The sequence below is a fragment of the Stegastes partitus genome, unplaced genomic scaffold (assembly GCF_000690725.1).
Source record: "Stegastes partitus isolate 25-593 unplaced genomic scaffold, Stegastes_partitus-1.0.2 Scaffold1507, whole genome shotgun sequence".
Classification (NCBI taxonomy): Eukaryota; Metazoa; Chordata; class Actinopteri; family Pomacentridae; genus Stegastes; species Stegastes partitus.
In genome coordinates, this window is record NW_007579238.1 from 113875 (window position 1) to 138659 (window position 24785).

A 24785-nucleotide genomic window follows, 5' to 3' on the forward strand; every position below is an offset into this window, starting at 1 on the left:
CTCATTAAGATGAGAGTTTCTGGATATGTTTACTTTCTGTTTCTTTATCATTCAGATTGGGGCTTTTTTTTCTGTGGTGGAAATTTATTCATTCAGGCATTCTTGAATTTCCCTTCTGGGATAAATAAAGTATTTTTCATTCTGATGAACTCAAAGCCATAAACCGCCAAAAGGAAAAGTTGGATGGACACAGTATGTAGTCATGAGGATATAAAACCCCATTCATGTTTTTTCCCCTGAATTATATTCTAATACCAATGAAAAACCAATTTAGGAGAGTAATTTTTAACAGAAGTGTATTTTCGGAAAGTTGTTTCTGTTGTTGTTTTACTAAATCTGCATGGCTTATTATGCATCTGTATCACCGTTATTACTGAAATGAGAAGCTTGCTCTTGCAGGAGCTGCAACTTTTTGTGATAAAGGTAAAATTGACACAACATGCCATTGTAAATGAAGCACTGTGGTGCTACAGAAATGCCCTGGCATGGAAAACATATTCTCCACACATAAAGGAACATGATGGTATGTTTTACTTGGTAGAAAATTCAGCTCAATTGAGTTTTATTTATTTATATCCTACCTATCCTCTACAAAATGCAATCTGGAGGCACATCCTATAGCCTGGTAAACACAAAATGACATTATGTAGAAAACCCGTACAAATTCCAGTATTAACTTTGAGCTGCTCTTTGCCAACATTGTACAGAAAAACTCCCCTTTAACAGGAAAAAGCTTCCAGCAGAATCAGCCTCTGGGAGGGCATTTACCTGCCCTGACCAGTGGGGTTAGGTTAAAGGACAGCTATACAAGAACAGCAGACAGAAATTGGACAAACAACACATAAAGTCAAAAATGACTCTTCACACTACAATGGTGATGCACAACACAAACACAGTATCTTAAAAATAAATGCAGTATCACCTTCTTTCCCTATTTTTCAGTTCTACTATAGACTACACAGAGAAGCAGAAACAATTTATAGAAATTACAGAAAATTTATTGCATACAATACTTATTTGTATAACAGCACACATTATCAAAACTGATCCACCAGGCCTTTGTCATACAGCTGTTCCAGTGATTTTTGAATGTTTCAGAAGTTACACATCCTTTCCATTCAAACAATGAACTTTAGTTTCGTTTAACAAAACAAAACATTTTAACTCGCACCTGACTTTGACATATCTAAGAAAAAAGGCAATTCTTTGTTCATATAAATGGGCAGCAGTCAGGTCACACAGCTGCTTGATGGGATTTTGGTTTTTGTGACGAGGCTTTGAGCTCTTCAACCTTCCTGTTCCAACAGCTTCTGTTGCGTCAACATTACAATCTCCTCCATCACCTCTGGTTTCAAGATGTCCTTGACCTACAGAAACAGTATAAGGCACAGAATTACAGAATTGTTGTTCTAAAAAAAAACATGTAATGCATTAAAGATTTTCTGAACACAGTTTTTTTTTACAAAAGCAATACCTGCATATGAAAATGTGCAAAAATAAAACTTCCCCCCACCCCTGCAGAATGATTCACATGAACATTTACAACAGTAGAGTCAAAGTTGAGAACTGCAATCAATTGTTTTCCACTAGTGTTGCCCAGGAGCTGTGGATTTCCAATATGGCCACTAGATGGCACAATAAATCATAGAAAAGTCCACTTCTACATTGCTAAATCTTATCATTGCCATCTGTTTACATCTCTAAATGTGGATAGAATTCAAAAGTAACTGAATATTACTAAAGGTGATCATCATCCTCTACCCAAGTGTTTCCTACCTGGTGCTGAAGTGAAGATTCGTAGCAATAGAGAACACTAGTGTCATACAGGAGGACCTTGTGTGCAGACAGAGCCAGCAGGCAGTTTCTCAACCGTGAAATCACCTCTCGATCTGACAGGCTAACAGGCTGAAAGTACAGAGAGAAGAGACGCACAAACAAATACGTTCAGTGTGGACAGAAGAGACCACAAGTATCTGCACAGTCAAATGTTTTATTCTTCAGCACATTTAGTCTGAAATAAAAGAATGAATTGAAACTAATATTTCAGCTTTGATCAAGTGGGTTTACATTAACAAGAAAGCACTGAGTAGGAGACACAGCAGCGATAGGTTCATAACTGGATGGAAATGCTTTGCAGATGCTTTGTATCGTCTCTGGAGACGCTGTCCCTGACCCATACTGCAGCCAACTTCAGCTCCAGTGTTCTTCTGCTGCTAATCTGGTTTACCATGAGTGGAAAACAGCTCAATCAAACTGAGCTCAGGTGATTGATTCAGTCAGCCAACAATATTTCACCTTGGCAGCCATGGCTCTGCCAAATTGAGTTATGCTGTCCAATGAGTTTTGGTACATTTAGCTAAATTTGAGTGGACAGGATGGTCCTGTGCATCTCTGTACTCAGCCTCTTGCTTCTGGGAAAATCAATAATAAATGACAGTGACAATCCACTGACAGCCACTCATATTCAAGGCTCTTTCCAACATTTTGATGCAGATTTCTTTTTATTTAATCAGTTTATGGGACTTTTTGTGTGTTTTTGCAAACCCCCAACAAGACATTTCTGTTTTGTTGGTGTATAGATAATGGATGGATGGATTTGCATCGTGCTGAATCTCTGAGGTTCCCATAATTAAATCTCCTCCTGATCATTGACAAGAGAACATGTGCACCTATTAAATGGTCTGCACTTATATAGCGCTTTTATCCAAAGCGCTTTACAAGTGTTTCTCATTCACCCATTCACACACATTCATACATTCCAATGGGAGCAACTTTGGGTTCAGTGTCTTGCCCAAGGACACTTGGACTGTGGAGGGGATCGAAGCACCAGCCTTGCGATTGGAGGACAACCGGCTCTACCACCTGAGCCACAGCCACCCTCTGGGGAGCATTCTTGACTAGGTATGCTGTGTGTCTTTGTCAAACAAATTGTGGATTTCAAAACTTTTTATATTTCTACTCCCTTCTACTAACTGTACTACTGTTAACCTCTTCATTTAAATTTACACTGGTATCGATCCATACATTGACTAGTCAGACTATGAGATACTACTCTTCGTGAGCTCTGTTCATACCTCCAGACTGGTGTAGAAGCCCCCAGCTTCCTCCTCCTGCTGTCCTGGCGTGGGATACAACCACACAAAGCCGTTATTCCCGAGGATAATGGACGCACCACAGGGCAGGTTGTGGAAATGTGTTTTCTGCCTCTTGATCAGAGAGGGGGAAAGCTGTACGAGCACACCTTGACCCAACTGATTGTCAGGGAAAGCAGAAACAGGATATTAGAATAAATGAAGTCTGGCATGAAAGAACAAGAACTACACTTAAAAAAAAAAGTGTTACAGTTGAATGGTACACATAAAAAGAGCAAAATCACTGCTATTCTTTATGTCTGTGGTATAATATATAGGACTCATTAATAACACTGTTTTAGTCTCATTTATGTCATTATACAAAGAGCCAGTATTTAAAGCTTCACAGATTAAGACTAAGGCATGTTTTACCACTCAGAAGCATGTTGTGCATGTATGCTGGCATTTAACTGCTCTAAATGCACCACAACCAGTGATTCCTTGAGGAAACTGAACCATTAGGTATATCATCACAGCTGCATTATGCATCTTATTGTTTACATTGGCATTACTTACTTTTCCGTACTTTAAACTACGGGTGTGAAGTGACAGGGCTCCATCTGAGAAGACAGACTGCACCTCAGCCTGCAACCACAGGAGAAATAAAACACAGACATTATAAAGTGGGAATAAGAAGGTGGAGCAGCCAATGAAAGATCATAATAAGCTCTTAATTACACTGATGAGATCTCCCTCCTGAAGGTATTCTCTCATGGTCAGCTCGTCTTCTGCTGATCTTCTCCTCTAAAAAGACACAATCAAATACAGCTTTTTGCTAGTTCAGTCAACACTGTAATACAAAAACTTCGCCCAGTGAATCTATCGTCTCACCAGCTCTCCTCCTGGCAGATTGACAGAAGACAACAAGAGGACGGAGTCCAGCCGAGAGTTGGTCTCCACCTTCCACCGTTTCTGCTGAACCTGCAAATAATCACAAAAATCACCGTCTCGATGATCATATATTTTAATAAAAATGGCAGAGATCACATTTGAGAAGAGGCAGGGTCTTACCTCTGTAATTCTTCCAACCACAACATCTCCAACCTCGCCGTTAAATCTGCAAATAAATAATATACAGCAAAATGAGAATTGCATAGCCTCTGTAAAGCAGCAGTACACAAACCAAGTAAAATCAGTGCACAAGTCATCCATTATCTATACACTTCTTAATCCTCACTAGGGTCGTGGGGGGCTGGAGTCTATCCCAGCTGACTCAGGGAGAAGGCGGGAGACACCCTGGACAGGTCACCAGTCTATCACAGGGCTGCACTTAGAGACAGACAACCAAGCACACTCACATTCACACCTACGGACAATTTAGAATCACCAATTAACCTCAACATGTTTTTGGACTGTAGGAGGAAGCCCGAGAACCCGGAGAGAACCCGCGCTGCACGGGGAGAACATGCAAACTCCACACAGAAAGATCCCGGGTGTCCTCACTGGGATGCGAACCAGCGACCTTCTTGCTGTGAGGCAACGATGCTAACCACCGATCCACCTTTCAGCCGTGCACAAGTCGATCAAATTATTATTCTCTGAGTGTAAGATTGAAGAGCTTCAGTTCAGCCACTCACCTGGTCTTGAGCGGTCTGACACAGATGAGTTTGTCGACCCTCTGCACCTCTCCGGCGACTGAAGCTGTCAGATTGTCTTCATCCACGTAGGTGCCATGACCCCTGAGGATAAGTGGTACATAGCACTGATCATGACAGTAATATGGCATTTGGTTAAGAGATGTGTTGACTGTGACATCCAGAGGTTGCAGACAACATTGTCGCTATTTTCAAAGATTAAATTATGATTTTGTTCCTGTTTTGAGTTCCTATTACAGTTAAACTTACATCAGATATTGTCCATCAGCCTCAAAGTGGAGGATTCACATTCCTAATATGCTGAGTTATTGTTCTGCACCTCTCACCAACTGGTCTCCAGGTAAGTCAATATTAAACTATACTATTATTAGCAGGTCAAGCTGGTGCCCTCCTTGTATGATGATGTCAGTTCACTTGACTTTAGTTGGTTTCAGTGTGGCTTTCTTCACTGTTTAACCAGTGAAGCCAGACACCTGCCACACATCAGCAGTATGTTTAATTTGACTCTGTTCCATAATAAAACCAGTACTTACCTCATGAAACCAGTGTCTGAAGTGATAACATCGCCGGGGACGACCAGGTCTTTTCGGTCAAAAGCATCAACTGATAACGACACTGTTTTTCTAATAGTCGGTAGTCTCATGTCTACAGCCATGCTGCTCTGCTTTTCTTCTTCTTCTTCTTCTCCTTTTTCCGTTTCTGGCGCACAACTTTAGCTAGAAGTTTTACCGCCACCTACAAAAACACAAGTCTGACTGTCTCACTGACAACAAAGATAAGTAGTTTAAAAATCGCCAACACAGTCCAGAAACATGTAGGGTATGGAAAATAAAAGCTGTGCCGTTAATGAACCATGCTAGGAAACAAATTTCTTCTTCGTGTTTTTCGTCTTCTTCTTCTTCCGTAATTCCTCTACAGGCACCAAGAGCGCATTACCGCCACCTCCTGCTCTGGAGGGGAACTACAGATTCTGGTTTCTAACTTCTTCACTCACAAAACTTAAAACTCAAAACAACACAACAAAAACATCTAAATTGCGGGGAAATCCCTTTATTTTATTTTTTTTAAAAATTAGAAATACCAGTTCCCATTAAACTAACATTTATTTTTCATAAAGAGTCACCCAAACCTGCAGGGTGCTTTAATCATAGTCCCTTTATCTTTCTCCCTAATTGCATGGCCAGCAATTGCAGAAACACTGCTATTACTTTGACAAAAATAAATAAATAAATAAATCAGCAGCAGCAGCAGCAGCATTATTGTCATCATAGTAAAAATATTTATAAAAATAATTATTGTATTTCTGTTTCACATTATATTTGACACTTGGTTGTCTGTCTCTAAGTGTAGCCCTGCGATAGACTGGCGACCTGTCTTGGGTGTCCCCTGCCTTCGCCCTAAATCAGCTGGGATAGACTCCAGCCCCCCACGACCCAAGTGAGGATTAAGCGGTGTATAGATAATGGATGGATGGATTATACTTGACACAAACCTGGTGCATTTTTTCAGGTTTTGTGCAGGGGATGTGGACGAGTACATGGACATCTTCTTTGGCACAGTAGCCACCGAGGAGGCAGTGATTCAGGCTGGTACTGCTGTTTTCCAGTACATTTGTCATGGACCAGATACTACAATGGGTGAAATTTGGTACAACATGTTCTCAAGGAAGGCGGCGGCAGGAGTGATCAAACCAGAGACTCTACCTCTAACAGAGGGTGTAGCTGCACAGCATTCACTGCATGCCTAGCCGCAGACATGGGACTGGATCCTTCTACAGAGCATGTTTCTGAACCCCAGTGACTATGGATGGACGTTCAGTGTGCATGGGTATGAGCCAGTTCCAACACTAGACCCCATGGCTCCTGAGGAGCTACTGAAGTTCACCAGCTGTAACTGTCATGGAGATTGCAGCAACCAGCGGTGCAGCTGCAAGAAGAATGGGGTCACGTGCATCTCGGCCTGTGGAATCTGTAAAGGCATTACATGCAGAAACTGTGTTGTATAAGTATGTGAAATATAAACTACTGTGAATGTAAATGTAAACGTGAGTGTGGCCCTTTGTTGTGTTTGTGGTGAAAAATAAATGCTAACAATCAACTCAGAATCATGAAAAAACCCTGATTTAACCCCTCATAAGCTACTTAAGGCCAGATCTTTAAAAAAAAAAAAAAATTTCTACAATAATTTATCGGTACCCTAACTTGAGCAGGTTTTTTCAGGGTTTCCCACTGGAGTTGAATTTTAACATTTTTAAACATGTTATTACACCTTTACAAACATATTGGTGAAGAAATTATTAGGTAACAATTTAGATGGCAGATTTGTGAAATGTCTCATAAAATGCCCTTACTATCAAGACCAGACCTGTAATTTTAAAAAAAATTTGACTGTATTTAATGATCAGGAGGGGAAATGTGATGGGGGTCGGCCTACCCTATATCTGGGTCTCCCCATCAGTCATTTAGAAGTAAAGGAGCCTCTTGGATTAGAGGTGCAAAGTCTCCAAGCAACCAAAACAGTCCTGTTTCCTTTAGATCTTCGTATTATTGGCGTGTAAAGACGTTTTACTCTTCCACCAGCGGGTGTCAGCGTCGGCCCACGCTGCCTTCGTCGCCGCTGTGGTCTCACATAACGGAGAGGTGACGTCAGATGTCAACACGACGCAAACTTGCCCGTCGCGTCCAATCAGCGTTGAGTCAGACAGAGTCTTGTAAAGATGGCGACGGTGAGGCACAGAGGAGTGAAAACTGGACGCTTTGCCGTTATTAAACACCGCTGGTCCAGGCACCGTAAGAACTGATACGGCACCGGGAGCGAAAGTTAATCGACCCATTTCTCGGTCGCGACACGCCGCTCGGTGTTGTACGGCGACGCGGCGGCTCTGGTCGCTTTTGTTTTCGGTTCCCCCTGTTGTTGCCTCGGACTGCTCATTAGCTTCAAGTTGGAAAGCCAATGCTAGCCCGGGGCTAGCTGTGTAGCTCCATCGGCTGCTTGGGTCTTTCCGTATGGCATCCGTGGATCGATACCGTGTCCAGTGCTAACACTGGGCTGTGTAGACACATTCAAAGTTTTTGTTTTCACGGAAACGGCCGCAAATGAATCACCTGGATTAGAAAATACTACTTAAGGAGGAATAGGGGGCACCGACGATCTGGCATTGCGGCACTGTTTGGAGTGTCGAGGCGGAGTGAGTTCGCCGTCATGTATTTTCTAACCGGCTGGCCACGGAGGCTGCTTTGTCCGCTGAGGAGTGAAGAGGAGCCCTTCCACATCCAGCCCAGCTCCCAGAGGTTTTACTTCGCCCTGCTGTCGGAGACTCAGCTCAGCATCTGGTTCAGTCGGGTAAGTTAGGGGAACCAGCTCGGTCGTGAACTCAGCTGTCCCGACCAAAACAATGCAGCGCTACTTTCGTTTTTTTTTTTTTTAGCTGCGATTAGCGCCCTGTTAAAACTGATCCACCATTAAAAGCAATCGAAAGGTATTTGACTTGATGTGTTGGCACATAGGTGACAGGTGACGCACCTTTGAGGATATCCGTAATCTCATAGGCGCAGCAATGCAGTTTACGTGGTGCTTGAATGTTTTTTTTTTTTGTTTTTTTTTAATGTGCGTCCTTCCTCTCATTCATTTTTTGATTGATAGCAAAGATCTGATGGCTTTTTAATCCCCCTGCCACACAAACTCACCTGATGAATGCTCTAGGTCAGACTAATGGCAGTCTCCACTTCCCCACCATTGTTTTTTCTTTCTTTAGATTTTCCCACATGTGTGTGCACTTTTGTTGAGTGTTTCTGACTGTGTGCTCTGCCGCACATGCTCATGATCAAAATTTAAGTTATTATCAGCAACTGTGTTCAAAACAAATACTCCCCGACTGCATGTTGTGGTATGTTCTGTCAGGCAGGAGCTCAACATTAACTCAGGATCTTCCAGGCTGCCAGAGTTAATGATAAATGCCATCATGTCAGCGCAGTAATTGATCTCTTTCCTTTTCATTTCTCATCCACAAATGCGTAACACAGCAGGCAAAATTCATAGTGACTCAGAAACAGGGTTGCGCTTCTCTAAGTGGCTGCTCTTTCGATGAAGGCCACTCTTCTGGGTATTATCACCGTCTATTCCCACAAGAGGATGTTTTTAATCTGGTCTTTTTTACATACAAGGATGTTACGTTTTCTCAAAGGTATGGGTTCTGTGCTGAAACTGGCACTTTCATTAAACCTTGATCTCTTTTTAAGCACATCCAAAATAGCTGGTTTAACTGATTCAGTTTTGGCTACTGCCCATCTATAAGGGAACAGTGATGTTAGGTGCAGGGTAATGTCATAAAATGAGCTGACCAGAATCACTGTGTAACTGATTATGTGACATTTAAGCTCTGACTTCCAAGGAAAAATACAGGAATAAATGGCAGCGCTGCAGGTTAGGAGTTAGTCAGAAAGATGGATGCTTTATTGGCTGTTTTTTTTTTTAACTTGAGAAATGCAAATCATAAAAATAACATGGGAAAGTCAGGTGTATGATGGGAGAAGTTGTAGGAACATGTTTTTTAGTAATAAAAGGAAGCATAAAGAAGGTGATGCAAGCTTGAAGAGTGAAAGTATTGGTGAACACGTCAGTACAGACGATGACATGTACGTTTTGACATGCTCTAGTCAGTATTAGAGTATAACTGGTGTCCACATTTATTTAATGTGTGAGTTGGCGACTATCACCACAAATGAAATTCTGCTTTTGTCCTGCCATTTGTTTCCAGGGAGCCCTTACATCTGGTTAAACTGTAGTTCAACTTTAAGTACCGTGTAAATGCAGGATGGCTCTTGAAGTGTTCGTTGATTCTCCATCAGCACCACTTCTTCCAGTGTCTGCACCAGCATCGTGCAGCAGAAGGATCCTTCAGAATGCAGAACTGTGCTTCGAGCGCTGTGAATTTCTGTACTCCAGCCCCCATTTGTTTAGAGATTTCGCTGTGGTGACGTAGAGCGTAGGCCATTTGATTTGATAACCTGCAGTTGAGCACATTGTTTACAGCAGTCTGAGTTCCACACAGCTTGTATATTATTGAGTTGTAGCAACAATGGATCAGGGTCACTGTTAATTTCCTGAGGCCCACACAGGATGTTAGCATGTTTTGCTTCCCCTCTTTCTTAAGAACCTTGCCTGCCTACAAGTATCAGTGGGGCATCCAGGAAAAGGAATGTCTCAGGAGTGGTGATAGGAGCAACTTTTTCCTCTTGACATGCACCTTTCACATCTGTTGAGTCCATTATGTCTTTCCGCTTCACTATGCAGACCAGCTCTACTCACAGAGATGATGTGGAGGGTTTTGTTTACACTACTTTTTATTAAATACATTTATGAAAGCAAAGACAGGGTAAACTGAAGGTAACATCAGCATTGTGATTTTAAATTTAACAGAAACCCTGTTTACACTGAGTGATGGTGATAGATATGAGCCATTCACACCTGTTTCCAGACCTGAGGGCTGTACTGTGAAGCCAGACTAGTGAGGTTATGAGGTATGCTGAGCCTAAAGACAGAGTTTTCAGTGTTATGAAAGTGGCTGTTTTTAAACCTGCTAGGCCACGATAGTAACTGATGTGACAGAGCTAACCTGCTACAGGTTATGTTCAGAGTTTTGGATTTAAATCGGCAGGAAGAAGCGTCTCCCTTAAACCACGTTGTTGCTCAGCTGTGAGAATATGTTATATCTGTAAACCAGTTGAGCTGCACGCCACTAATACTCCTGCATGAAGCTTTGCATGTATAGCATTGTACACCATATGCAAAGCGCAGCCATAGAACCTGACATGTACCAGATGGTGATGCAGAAATCACATCAATATGTTTTTATATTTGGTCCTGATTTACTGTCAAGACTGTTTAACACTGCTGGTACCGCAGCCTATAGATCAGAGAGTGCTTTCCATTATTATGGCACAGTGTCAGACCTAAATGCATTTAAATGGAGTATTATGTTTAAATATATGAAGTTTAGCGGCTCTAATGTGCAGCTGTCATGTTAATAATAGGCCTCTGCACTGAGCGGTAAAATGAATTTATTAACACCAAATTAACTGTTTTCTGCCAGCATCCCTCTCCTGAAGCAGTAGCAGCACTTTTTCATGGATTTTTATGTTCCTTATAGCTCGCCATTGTAACAACCTGTCGCCTGAAGTAGGCAGCACATGATTGGCCCGTTTTGTGTGGAAGAGGAGTAACGTGATGCGTTTAAGCCCCCTTCTATGTGAACGCCTGAAGAAGAGTCTTGACGAAGAAAGCCTGAGTTAACAAAGAAAGTTCATAACCACCATTGTGATACCTCTTATCTCTGACGAGGGTTTTAGGTTTTGTCCAGCCGGCTTACACAAAGAAAGGCTGGCTATGTCAAACTCGCCTCGTCCATCCGTGTTCAGATTACACATTGTTGTCAGTCTGATGCCAGATAAGCACCAGATTTCTTTCTGCAAAGATGTTTCGAGAACTAATATACCATCTGTTTCAAATGTTTAGACTGGCAGGTCAGAGTTATTTGTGACTTGCAAAAGAGCGCTGGACAACCACAATGTCCTGCACTGGTGACGTGTTTTTATCTTAAGGGAAGCCTATGCACATATTAGCGCTTACATGTGGTCAAATGTGTCCCAAACCACCCTGGCAAGTGCTCGCAGGGATCGGATCACGAGGTTATCTTTTACTAATTTCATGCTCTCCACTTTTTCATATGATCACCCAAGGTGCATTGTAAAAAAAAAAAGTGCAAACAGGGTGATGCTGTGGTTAATGGATTATGGCAATATCGTTATATAACAGCTGTGTTTTGTCCTCTACTGATTCCAGCTAAAATCTCTTCACACAAAATATTTTTTTAATATGTCAAAATGTATTCTAAGATTGTCTTTCTGTCTGTCATGGTTCATAACATGACTCATTGTGTCAACACTCGATACTATCCACATCTGGTTTCTTATTTCCTGCTTCATGTTTCTTATCACAGACACTACATGTTGCTCAGGTTATTTGGTGAGTTCAAGGTGATTGTAAATCTGCCATTTTTTTTCTCTGCCCCTGTTGCTCTCGGCCATCACTTTGCCACCAGGTGCAGTCTCTTTGATCCCATCTCTCCTCGGTCTCAGCCTTGTGCAGCCCAGTTAGTTCAGACGAGGCGCTATTACTAATCCGTGCAGCACAGTAGCTTAGCCTTGAAGTTATTCTCTTCTGCCACACCGCCATAACTGTATAATATTATGTGTGCATGTGCAGAGCTCCATGCTCGGCTCTGGGTGCTCGCGAAAATGATCAGTGTGGTGTGTTATGCCCACATATGATTGAACGTAATTGTGTGTGTAATCATTTAGGCTCCCCGGGGATTTCTTCAGTTACACCTACTGACTGCGTGGAATTGTGGTGGTGCACGGGAAATGGCAGTGCAGTTGTAGTTCACTTGCTGTGTGTACCGGTTGTTTATTTGGGATGTTGTCATGCAAACTAAAGTCTTGTAAAGTCAGTCTTTCTTTTGGCCAGTCTGTCTGTGTTAGGGAGAAGTACACCTAACTGCCTACAGGGCTGGGTGATGCTAGGTGATGCAGCAACTTTTCCCACTTGTGAAGAATATCCTAAAAATGTGCAACAAGCAAATCTTTGATAGATTAGTTCACAGAATCCTGGCATTAAAAAGAATTAGTATTTACCTGATTATTTCTTTTGCTCTGTTTGTTTAATTACACATTTGGTGCATTTGTGTTGCAGTAGATTCTTAATGACTGTCAACACACAGTGCTTTGAATTTTGTGTTGTTAATTGTAAAAATGTGAACAAAAAACATTGTGAAGGAAAAGACAGACACAATGAAGGGAATGTAGGTATTGAGGGCCAAAGAAGCAAAGAGTAAACAGTTCAGTTATATATCTGTGCCACTGCAGAGACGCTGTATTTTTTATATGTAATCCATAAATACATTTAACAGGATGAATTACTTGTAGTCCATTATGAAAGCGCTGTTAATAAAGGCAGGTAGAGTATAACCAACTTTAATTCTTAGAAACAATACATGAAGTGTATGAATTTCAGCATATGTTATCCAGTGAAGCATGTCACTCTGAGTTCTGGTCAGATGTTTTGTTCCTAAAGGGGAAATAAATTGAAACAGATTGCGCTGGTTTGCCTTTTTTGACTTCCATGTTTGCCAAAAAAAAAGTTAAAGGACTTAACTGGTTACATGTGGGGCAATTAATTTATTTCAAATTGAAATTGGAGTTTAAAATAATGCAACTAGCAAATGACAAAGTCTGCATTTTGATATATGTATGCTGTGCAGCGATTCTGACCCAAACCCTTGTGGCAGTAGTTTCACAAATTCCTGCTGTCCTCCTCATGTAACAGTCATGCTTTTGTCGGTGTCTCATGTGTCCATCAATGTAAAATGTAAATTGATCTAAAACAAGGAATATTGAACTGAAGCAGGCTTTTAAAAATATATTGCAAATGTAATTGCCATCACAATACTTACATGCTGCACCATACGTAGCTCCATTAAGTTGTCATTTTGTCAAGCTGTCAATTCAGTACTAATATATACATTTTTTTCAAGTCTTTGAGTTTTGGAACTCCTCGGGAGGAGAACAGTTTCTGCTTCCCAGCCAGTGCGACTGTCACTGGCATTATTAATTTTTAATTCTATGAAAGTGACACTGTAGGGCAGAAATTGTTGCAGCCTGTTCTCTCATTACACTGACTAGCTATCAGGACTAGTGCAGCTGGAATTACAGCAGACATTTCCCTACTTTAGTTACCTGACCGAAGCCATACATTACCCTGTTCTGTTGTTTTTTTTTTCTTGATGATGTCAAGTCCTGTTATATCTCAGTGAAAACAGAATTTTACTTGCTTTGCTGAATTTCCCTCTGGGATTAATAAAGTCAGTAAGTCTAATAATGTGTCTGCAAAATGGAGCTGAATCAAAAGAGGTCACCATCATGGCAGCACCACACATGACAAAACATGTTTACCACACTCAGTGGCACCGCTACGTGCCAAGAAATGAAATCAATCAGCAGTCTTTTAGTTACATTTACAGGAAGACTCAGTATTGACTCACATTGAAGTAATGATCTGTGCTGGTAACCTTGAAATATGTAACATTATACAGCTTTATTACTTGAATGAACCATAAATTTTCTCCTGGGGGCTTCCCAACGGCGAATAACTCAAGAATGAGGCGTTGCCAGGTGTTGCGGTTTCTAAAATAGAGATTGTGGTTTCTTTATCAGCGCTCCGTCTTAACAGCTGTTTTCACACTTAGTGGTTGAAGTTACACATATGTTACTCACTGCTCCTTATTTTGCTGCAGATAAACATGAGAGTGGGCAGTGGCAAGAAAATGGGCAGCAGCCTTTGCCAAAGGCGGTTTATGTACACATATTCATCTGTTGTCTGTATGTGTTTCATGGTATAAACAGTAGCATGGACATGTTGTTGTTTGCATGGCTGAGATGTATTTTTCCACAGCAAATGAGCCTCGCTTGATAAGAGTTGGGAGTTTGGCAGCAGTCGGGTTTTATATTTGTCCCATTTTTGGATGAGAAATTCAAATCAAATCTGTATTCCTTCTTTGCCAAAGAACCAATGTTTTCGGCAATGAAAGCATTAGCAACAAACCCCCCCCCTCCAGCACACTAGCTGACAAATATATACATGTATAAATTATCACTGTCAGTCACCACTGTAAATATTAAGTGTGTTTCATTAGGTTTTGCATAATTAAAGGGAATTTTTGCATGATGAGGCAGGCAGATGTCTGCGAGCTGCATGTTGTTTCAAATGCTCATTTTCTCTCCCATGTCCCTGTTTCCCACCCACAGCCCAGTGTTTTGATAGTCAGCTATATCGAGTCTGCAAAGGCGGCGGCCCAGTTTGGCTTCTACCAGAAGGCAGAATGGAAACCAGACGACTCCATGATAGCTGTGGCGGTAAGCGCACCACTTTATCCTTGTCGTGTCATATTTGCAGCTTGATTTATCAGCCCACGTCTTGTATAATGTCTTCTTCGTACCGCAAAATGGTGAGTATGCGGCCGGAGTTTTGACTGGAATTCAAAAAGAAAAAAAAAATCATAATGAGTAAAATCAGCAATTATCGCACCCGTGCTTAATTTTGTTGGCTATAAAATTGTGGGAATTTCCACGTATAAGCAGCAAACTGTCAGAAGTATGACACTGACAAAGTATATAGCCGTGTCTGATCGCAACTGAAACCCCACACTTACTGTCGACGTTATTTTGGTGGAAAAAAAACTTTACATGACCTTCACACATCGGTACAGGCACGACCCTGAGCGCTGCTGAAATGAAAATGGCTGCATAACAAGCTGCCTCCGTGAGGTGTTGCACTCACCTAAGGGTTCTGACACACCGGACTAGCAGTCGTGTTGCTCACTGTCACATGTAATCACTTCTTTTCCCTTTCTCGTACCGGTTTGGTCTCTAGCCTCTGAAACAGGAACCGCTCTTCTTACCATTTGTTGGCGTTGTCAAAAAAAAGTTGCATTATATGTAAAATTGTTCTTATATTTTGTCCACCCTGTTAAAATACATGAGAGGTGCAAAACATTGGAGATACTTTAAATTACAATGCACTGCAGGACACCTCAACGTCAACATAAACTGAAAATTCTTATTAATAGACTGTATGGCAGAGCTGCTGCTGCTTTGGATTGTGTTGGATTTCGCTGGTTAGTGCAAAAGCAGCTTCCTCGTAGCTGTTGTACTTTACAGTAGAATGAGCACGACAAATGCCAGACAGAGAAAAATGAAGTGGTTCTACACTTTTCTAAACAGCAGAGTTTGCCCTATTTTTTTTTTTACATTATGCCGAGCTCCAGATACAAAGAAGGTATTCCCGTGGCAGTGAGAGCAGAACTGAAGCACCGTCCTCGAGCTCTTCACGTCAGAATCAGAACAACTTTAATAATACCCGCAGGGAAATTTCTTTGGAACAGTTGCTCGACTATATGGAAGTTTTAAAAATCAAACAAGAATACGAGAAGTACAATATGAGATATCAGTGGGCTTCAGAGTCGGGGGTCTCGCTGTAGCTGAGTGGTTCATGTTACGAACACTTTGACAGGAAGAAGGGATGTAAACAACAAGCAAGATGTCTTGTGAAAACTGTTTGGTTATGTAGCATGGACAAAGCCTCACGGTTAACAATTCAGTATGTGGGCTGAGAGAAAGTTTTTTCAGGGTAGTCTAACCAGGGTTGAACCATTTGCAGCGAGCCATCCGTCATTTTCCTTGGTGCTCTTGGATTCATTCCTCGTTTCTCAAACTGTCTGAAAGCCATAACAATGGGAGGAATATCAGCTGAAGAAGCATTTTTTTAAATGCCTTTTTGGAGCCTACTTTGTGTTAAGATGTTCTAGCACTTTTACTCAGTTTTATTTTCCTCATCCCACACATCCCGACTGGATGAGATCTTGAGAATTTGGAGGCCAGGGTCAATGTCCTGGGCTCTTTGTCATGTTCAGCTCGCAATTCCTGAGGTGGTTTGGGGTTCGGGCTCCAAGGTGGAGCAGTGGTTAGCACCGTTGCCTCACAGCAAGAAGGTCGCTGGTTCATGTCCCGGTGGGGACACCCGGGATCTTTCTGCGTGGAGTTGGCATGTTCTCCCCGTGCAGCGTGGGTTCTCTCCGGGTTCTCCGGCTTCCTCCCACACAGTCCAAAAACATGTTGAGGTTAATTGGTGATTCTAAATTGTCCGTAGATGTGAATGTGAGTGTGCTTGGTTGTCTGTCTCTGAGTGTAACCCTGTGATAGATTGGTTACCTGTCCAGGGTGTCCCCTGCCTTCACCCCCTACCACGACCCTAGTGAGGATTAAGCGGTGTATAGATAATGGATGGATGGGTTTGGGGTGCATTGTTCTGTGAGGCAAAGTCGCTGCCATTGGAGAGTTTTGTTGCTGTGGTAGGTTGGTGCTCTGCTACGATGTTTAGGTGTGTGGTATGTGTCAAAGTGACATCCACGTGTATGTCAGGATGCAAGGTTTCTTCTATTGTAGCAGGATTATTATCGTTATTCACTTACCTGTCAGTGATTTTAATGTTGTGGCTGACTCGTGTGTCTGTGTGATGACTGAAGCAAGACATGTCTGAACTCGCATAGTCATCCATGCAGGTTTGCATCTTGCAGAAGGCCACAAATAGCTCCAGATGTAACACTGCCAGAGTGGAGTGGCCACTTAGGAAACAATGTTAACGCCACACGTGGTGCTTCAGACATATAGTGCGGTATCTAAAAGTGTACTGCTGGTTGTTTTAGTCAATACCAGTGAGACTTTATCAAAGGAGGAAAAGAAAACGTAGACGAACAGACGACGACAGATAAACTAGCTATGTGAACTCGACACATACGGGTGCTCAACATGTTGCGAAAGACAGGGAATGATGGAGGGAGCTCACTGTGGAACAGCATCAAAGTAAAGGATGTAGAAATTGTAGCAGCAAGCTGTGTCTAGTAGACAAATCAATAAGGGACACTGAACACGCTGGCCTTAAATATTTGAAGACAATGTCTGGATGCTTTGGTTACACTTTGCTCCTTATCTACAATATCATACTTTGTCCTCTGCTGATCATTGACCACTATCACTGTGATCCTGTTTACTCAAAGCGAAACAGTATATCTCTGTCAAACTGGTTGTTGTCCAGCGGTTTATTAGTCTCAGGTATTTACTTTTCAGCTTCATCAAAGCAGCTCTGGGACTCCTTTGGGTGCACAAATTGGATATAGGTGGACAACTTGTGTCCTCGAGCGCTGACCTCATTCTTAACACACTGGGCTTGTGAGCTGTGTATTGGGAACAGATTACAGTTGTCTGGACGAATCCAGTCATTTTAATTCTTTTGGGAGACAGCGAAGGCCTCATTGTGCATTTTGTGGATGAATATAAATTTTCCTAAACGCCTGATAAAGAGAGGGGATTTTTTATTTTATTTTTTGTTTCATTTTAATAATCCTGAAATACCACCCCCAGGATCTTCCTTTGTATCATCTCATCCCTGCCTCTAGGTAAACCCAGAAAAAAAAAAAAAACACTTTATCAACTCTCAAATCTCAAAAGACGTGATTTTAAAAATTCATGCTCATTTCCATGGAGATGAAAGGACTGTGTTCTCGCCAACATCTTTCTGTTCGTGAGCCCACACAAGCTTATTGCTTATTGTTCAGAGACCTTTCCTCTACTGTCACGCCTCCTTTTTTAAATTTATTGCAGGTCTATCCATGAACAATTAAATTCTATTACATCAAATATAAATAGTAAGGTTTCAGATTACACATGCATGCTGTTAAATATCCACTTTTACCATTTTTTGCCTCGCACAGCTTCAAAATGGCAATATCCTAACGTACATTGGCGAATATACTGACCTTATTGTGTTCAGTCCTTACAGCAGTGGTTCCACTGAGGTGGAGGGGAAGCTCTGATTTATTTGCACATAATATTAGTGTATAAACAGTCGGCTCATTCAGAGAGGGACAGCAGATTTTGATACCCTCTTGGAGCAGAGTGTTCCTCCGGCTTGCAGAGTACATCGTGTCTGGACCGATGGCGACGTTATTTATTTTCAGGGTGGGATGCAAATCGCTCTCATCAAGTGTAATCCCTGGTTTCGATGTCTGTGATCCCCGTGTGCGTCGAACTAATGTCTTGATACGCGCCGCGAGTTCACGGAGGGAACAGACGGATGCCGCATCTGCTGCGTCAAACATGTCAAAGCAGAGAAACAAGTCCGTGCAGTGGTCGTAGAATCAGGCGCTTTATCTTAGAATGATCATGTGGATAGATGGATAGAACCCTCATGAGGATAGATGTGTTATAGAAGCTCCAGTTCAGCTTGTCTTGTTGTCTGACAGATATTGTGTCTCGAGACAGTTATCTAGTGTTGACCCCAACTGTTATTGTCTTGATAAAGAATGTCAGAGACAGAGCACTTCGACACAGACAGGAACTGTTTTCCCCTTTTGTTACCATTACTTGGCGATTGTCAGCTGCGAGCTCTGCCACCAAGATAACTGTGCGAGGGAAGTGACGAGTTGAGTAATCTCACACAGGGCAAGTGCTGGAGTCAGCAGATGACTCAATCAGGTTCCAAAGGTCGTGTGATTACACTGGAAGATCGCTGAGACGCAGACGGCACCAAACAAACGGCACATGAGGGATTTATTCATTAAAATCACGTCTTGTTTGCTCCAAAAACACCACCTCTCTGAACTTTAATCCATCCCTAAGCACGGATAAAACTGTGTGCATTTGAAAATCTCATCTTTCTTAACTTACACATCCCAAATGGATATTAAAAGACAAACACAGCTCTCTTTGCATTTACTTTCTGTGTCGTTCGTGCAATATTGAAATACATCTGAGTGATATATGTGAGAATAAGGAATTGTCTATGATAGTAGCATCTGTATAATTGGTAGGATGATCGTTCTCTCCTATAATGCCAGCAAACAATGGCATTGACACACTGACGGATCAGTTTTTAAGCAACTGTTTACCAATTTTACCATAGTTTATTTCATATTATTTGCACACTTAAGCATACGGCTGCAGTTGAAATAAAACAAAGCGATTTAAGTATTAAAAACTGGCACTTAAATTCATTGTTTCAGCCCTCCACCAGTGCATATTTACCTTTATTTATCTTACATTTAATTTCTTATCTTAGATAATCCTGCGTGTCTGTGTAAACGCTGCTACTGCTGCTAAGTACTGTGAGGGACACAAGATGTTGTTCAGAGGTCAGCATAACGAAAGGCCATAAATGTTTATCCCAAAACAGCACATCTTGTCCTCAAAGCCATTCTGCTGAATAGACTGTATCAGGTGTTAGAGAGTCAGCTACTGCACCCACTGGGCAGTAGCATTTTGAATTGGAACATATTTTTTTGCCCCTGTGTGAGTGTTTGAGGCCGAAATGTAGCCTCTTAAAAAAAATACCATTGAATATATATTTGTATCAGCATCAGAAATGTCTTCAAAAGCCCCTGAAACTACAACAGGTGGAACACAATGGAGCAAATATTGGCAGTATAACCTTGTGGCCTGTTGAATTTCATCCTTTCCCTCTTTCTCACCCCCTCGCTCAGTCGCCTCTTTTCGCTCATACCTCGTGCAGTCATGCCAAAGCATACATGAATGAATGCTGTGAATGCGTCTGGGAAAGCAGCGAGTCGGGCTCCGTCCAAGGCCCACCCATACAAACACAACAGGGAGCAGGTGCAGAAGTTAAAAATACCAGGGGCCACTCTTCACTCACGTCCCGGGCTTCAGAAACACCAGAGTTTGGTTCTGATTACTTACTAGTGAAAACTATTGAGCGCAGCAGCCACTGAGGCAGCCATAAACTGTTTGTCATTTGCAAAAGAAAGCCAATAATGTTGAAATGGGAGATGCTGCGCTAATTGTAATGAAGTTTTTATTGCCTCATTATCCCCGATGATTACATCAACTTTAGTGATTTCGTTTAGTCAAATACGATATTCCCTTATGGAGGATGTGTTTGCCTTTTGCTTTTTTTTTGTCTTTCTTCTGAATATGTGTTCATTCTGAGGCAGCAGTTTAGATGTGAGGTTCAGTCTCACAACACACTGCAGAAGTCAAGTGAAGCGAGTAAAAAAATCACATTTTACTGTAGCGGCTAAAAGTTTAGTTTCGAAAATTGGTGTTACGGTCTTCCCATTTTATACAGTGAAAAAGTAAGTACGTTTTAAATGTAATGGGGTAGACCAATTTTTCACTTTGCCACCTCAGTTCCATTTTTCAGTCTGTCAGGAAAACAATAAAATGAGTCCGTCTAGAAAAGCACTTTGTGTAAAAAAAAAAGCTAAGAATCGACCTCTCGCTGAATCGCATCAAAACAACAGTTGATGGCTCGAAATATGTTTTGCGCTCGACAAACGATACCACAAAGGCTGTTGTCAAATCACAAAAAACCGCAGAGTTGGTTCAGGCAAAACCAGAAGAACTTAACTGCTCTCAATCCACTGCAGACTTGTCCAGAATTATAGTCATTGAACCTGCTGAATCTGAAACCTGCTTTATCATTCATTCAAAACATTCGATCATAAGATGTAAACACGACGGAGGAGGCTGTTTAACTTTAGGAAAGAAGGCTGCTAGGTTTGTGAAGAAAGTCATCCTGTTAATCAGACGACACGGGTTTGACCTGTTCACACTTCCAAAGTATTTCACAAATTCCTTGTTATTTTTTCATGTCAGAAAGGAATGCGGACTTGTTCTCCTGTCCAAGCAACACAAGCTTATGATGACATACTTGTGTATTAAGTCCATACAAATTATTCACGGGTGAGGTGGAGTCTCCATAAGCCGCCTCCTTTTCTTTTTTTTTTTTATCCCCACAAAGCCTTCAACTTCTCACACCCTCATTAGTATTGTAGTTTAATTATACTTCTCGCCAGACTTGGACTGAAGAACAGTAAAGGCTAGCGTCGCCCTCGCTCCTCACTTAAGCTACCAGCTGTTTCCCAGATGTTTGGCTGCTCACACACTCTGCAGACCTTGAGGCTAACGTAATCACCCTCCTTAAACCACAGCTAGGACTATCTTTAGCTGAGTGTGTGTGTGTGTCTGAGAGTACGAGAGAAGTAGCTAAAGCGATTGACAGAGCGTTAGGGATGGACTTTTTGTTTTTGTGTGTGTGGCAGGAGTCAAGAAAGGAGGAAGTTCTTCAAACAGAGGGGGAAATACTTCTTACCATTTTAGCTTTTCTTGTGTGTGTGTTTTGGGATCTGTCCGAGGCCAAAATGTTCCCTCTCTGTTTTTAGACTCTCACACAGCCGTACTCAGGAAAGTTCTTTTCACCAGAGACTTTATTCACTGACTTGGAATTTGGTGCAGTTTTTCTATGACACAAACGTAGCATGCATGCATACATTCAACTGCATATTACTGTCAAAGAAAATCCACACGTTGAATGACAGCCAGCAGTGAAAGTTTTAAAAATGGATCATAATCCTAAAATTGAAGACTCAACCTTGTCTGCAGAGCTTTTTGTTTTGTCCACAAAGGCAAACCTTCCCATCTTATCGCTATTACACACTCATTCAGTATGTAGACACAACAATAGGAGCATGCATTAGCTCTGCAATACATATAATTCTGCCGAGAAGCCACCAGAGAGGCGTTTGAACTCTGGAAAATGGCGAGGCTTTGCCGTGCCGTGACTGTGCTGGATTAGGTGTTTCTTTTTACTGCGTCCACTGCTTTGATCACACGGCGCTGGTGTGTTCTGTCTGCCTGGAAAGACACAGTGTTCATTTGAGGGGGCTTTGGATGGATTTTAAACTTCTTTGCTACCTGCATCAAGTAAAAGTTGTTATTTTTAAATCGATTTTCAGGTCTGAAGAGCAGTTCATGTGTTACTGCTGTGCTCTGGTATATTTTTCCTGCACTGTTATGTAATTAAGAGTTGTGATACGTAACCAACAGAGATGAGCACCATCTAATGCACATTCCCTGTCAGAAAAGATGCAGCATTACTTGGAATTAATGGCATGCTACTGAGTGATTTGTCTTTTTTTTCTCTCTCTACACTCCTGTAATCAGTTCTCAGGAATACACTAATGGTGCAGAGATGGATCAAATGTCTTCAGACTTCTCCTGCTTCAGTTCAGACTGCTGACAAGTGTGTCCTTCCAGAGCACTTTGAGTTAGACTTTAGGATGCACATCTGCGCTCTTCCACTTGGCACTGTTTGTACTTGTTTATACTGTTGGGAGCTCCTGTTTTAAAGCAAAACACATCTGACCTTTTGCTCAATTTAGAAATTTGCACAAATTTCTGCCCCGTATGCTTTTCAGTGACCACCTGAACATTGGCATCTGCACCGCATAGTTTCGAAAAGTGCACTTAACTTGAGCGAGCCACTGCAGTCCTCTGTGTGTGTGTCGGTGTGTGTGTGTGTGTGGACTTCTGAGGCCTGTTCAGACTCGTAGAAGAGAGGCTTCAGTACGCCATTACGCCGCGTGAACTCTTCTGCTGACTTGTCACTTTCTCCGCAGGAAAAAAAAAAACTTTCAAAGTCTTTCATTCCACTCGCAAGCCCGAGCCGGAGTATTTACCAGTCAGCTGTTTTCCCTCCGTTTCTATTTGTTTGTGTTTCTGCATCGGCATTAAGTCGGCCCTTTGATGTTGCCCTTTTTCGAATGCAGCGTCAAGTCATAGTAAAGGAGGAAGTGTTACGTGACAAGAAGTAAAGCTTTCGCCCAGAGTGCCGTAATTATAATACCATCTACAATGTGTGTCTCACATACCGGCCATTAGGTTTGTGCCCACGCGTGTTATTTGGAGAAACCAGGTTAAAGCAGGATATGATAAAATACAGTCTTCAAGCATTGCGGTAATCTGGTTATTCTGAAACCCACATGGTTAGGAGTCAGATTTCTTTCAGATTTTAACCAAGCGGCAACCTCTGAGGCTGAAACATGAACCCAGCACAGAAGTGCCAAAAGAAGCTCAGTTCCTCAAATTGCCCCTTGAGGCTGGCTCTGTACGTAAGCCAACCTCCACAGACCATCTTATTAAAATGCCTAACTTTACACTAGAAATACACCAGTTAAAGGTCTGAAGTTGTGGCCTCTTTAGCTTATTTCTCCATTCATGGCATGAGAAAGAGGTAATATAATGTCCAACTCACCATTTGAATTGTATCAGGCTTTACGTACAGTCACTTTTTTTTTTTTGACAAACTGATCGATTGTGGGCTGCAAGGTGGAGCAGTGGATAACACTGTTGCCTCGTAGCTAGAAGGTCGGTGTTCCACGTTGAGGACACCCGGGATCTTTCTGCATGGAGTTTGCATGTTCTCCCCGTGCAGCGTGGGTTCTCTCCGGGTTCTCCAGCTTCCTCCCACACAGTCCAAAAACATGTTGAGGTTAATTGGTGATTCTAAATTGTCCATAGGTGTGAATGTGAGTGTGCTTGGTTGTCTGTCTCTAAGTGTAGCCCTGTGATAGACTGGTGACCTGTCCAGCTGGGATAGACTCCAACCCCCCCACAACCCTAATGAGGATTAGGCAGTGTATAGATAATGGATGGATGGATGATTGATTGTGATATTATTGGTCACAACACAGATACAGTAAGAAGACAAGCTCTGTAGCAAGAGATCTTCTTCAAATGCATCCCATTTTGCAGACTCATAAAACCTAAGGGGAGCCACTAGCTCGGTAGATGCAGCTTGCCAGCAGCACCTCCCATCAGTAACAGAACATAAACACAAAAAAATAACTGTTTTCAGACTTCCCCCGAGGCTGGTCCTGTCTTTGAATATCCGTGCCTGCTTGTTTATTGGGCTGAAGTTGACAATGACTGGCATCCTGCCTCTTTCCCCTACCATCATCTCCTCATGTGTGAATCTACCGAGAGTCCTCGAAAACACAGGATGCATCTCAATTGTGGCCCTCCTCTTTTATCCATCGTCCCTTTTCATCCACGTTTTTTTTTCCACTTATCTGACAAGATAACTCAAAGTAAACCTAATCTAATCTCATGAACAGATGAATGGATGTGTGACTGCTTTCATGTATTAGTGTGATCCAGCTACAGATTAAAGGCGGGCCATGCTGAGAGCGGGAGACACCACTGAAGTTCTTTCTAAGTTGCTGAATAGTTTCCCCCCCCCCATCTCTGATACTTCAGTGAGATTCTCCTGTAACTGACGTGCTTTTGAAGTACGGTAGCTGGCTTGTCACACTCACATTTCCTTTCTGAGCTCACATGGCCGCCCACTGGGAACGAAACCTTGTCGGAATTTGGGTTCAAAGGGGGGCTCCTGGGATCGAAGACATCACATTGACAAGACTTCAGGGCCATGATGTGCTCTTAGTTAAGTAAAGCGTCTGAGTATTACATCCACCAGTGTAACTCGACCATTCAGGCAACTACTGCAAACTAAGTTTCTGAACTTAAACTCCCTGCCCCTTGATAGTTAATTTGTTCAGTTTGATCATTTATAAGTACAGAGATATGTACAGATC

The 24785-nt window shown here is 42.1% G+C and overlaps 2 protein-coding genes across 3 annotated transcripts in view; one reads left to right on the plus strand and one right to left on the minus strand.

Moving 5' to 3' along the window:
- Window positions 1-973: 973 nt before the first annotated feature.
- exosc2 (exosome component 2) lies at window positions 974-5586 on the minus strand. The gene is made up of 9 exons (XM_008300182.1): window positions 5260-5586; window positions 4709-4810; window positions 4143-4188; window positions 3963-4052; window positions 3810-3875; window positions 3648-3716; window positions 3075-3251; window positions 1777-1905; window positions 974-1367 (listed from the first exon to the last, which is right to left on the minus strand). Exons 1-9 carry the CDS (start codon window positions 5379-5381, stop codon window positions 1287-1289), a joined length of 882 nt encoding a protein of 293 aa, XP_008298404.1. The 5' UTR covers window positions 5382-5586; the 3' UTR covers window positions 974-1286.
- Window positions 5587-6793: 1207 nt separating this feature from the next.
- ric1 (RIC1 homolog, RAB6A GEF complex partner 1) overlaps window positions 6794-24785 on the plus strand; it is a 47121-nt gene continuing 29129 nt past the window's right edge. The window contains exons 1-3 of one of the 2 annotated variants that reach the window (XM_008300184.1): window positions 6794-6798; window positions 7909-8068; window positions 14587-14694. In XM_008300184.1, the coding sequence (XP_008298406.1) occupies window positions 7928-8068; window positions 14587-14694 (249 nt within the window). In that variant the 5' untranslated portion in view covers window positions 6794-6798; window positions 7909-7927. Of the gene's footprint in view, window positions 6799-7442; window positions 8069-14586; window positions 14695-24785 lie in introns of those variants that run through there. The other variant, XM_008300183.1, reaches the window with a different exon arrangement.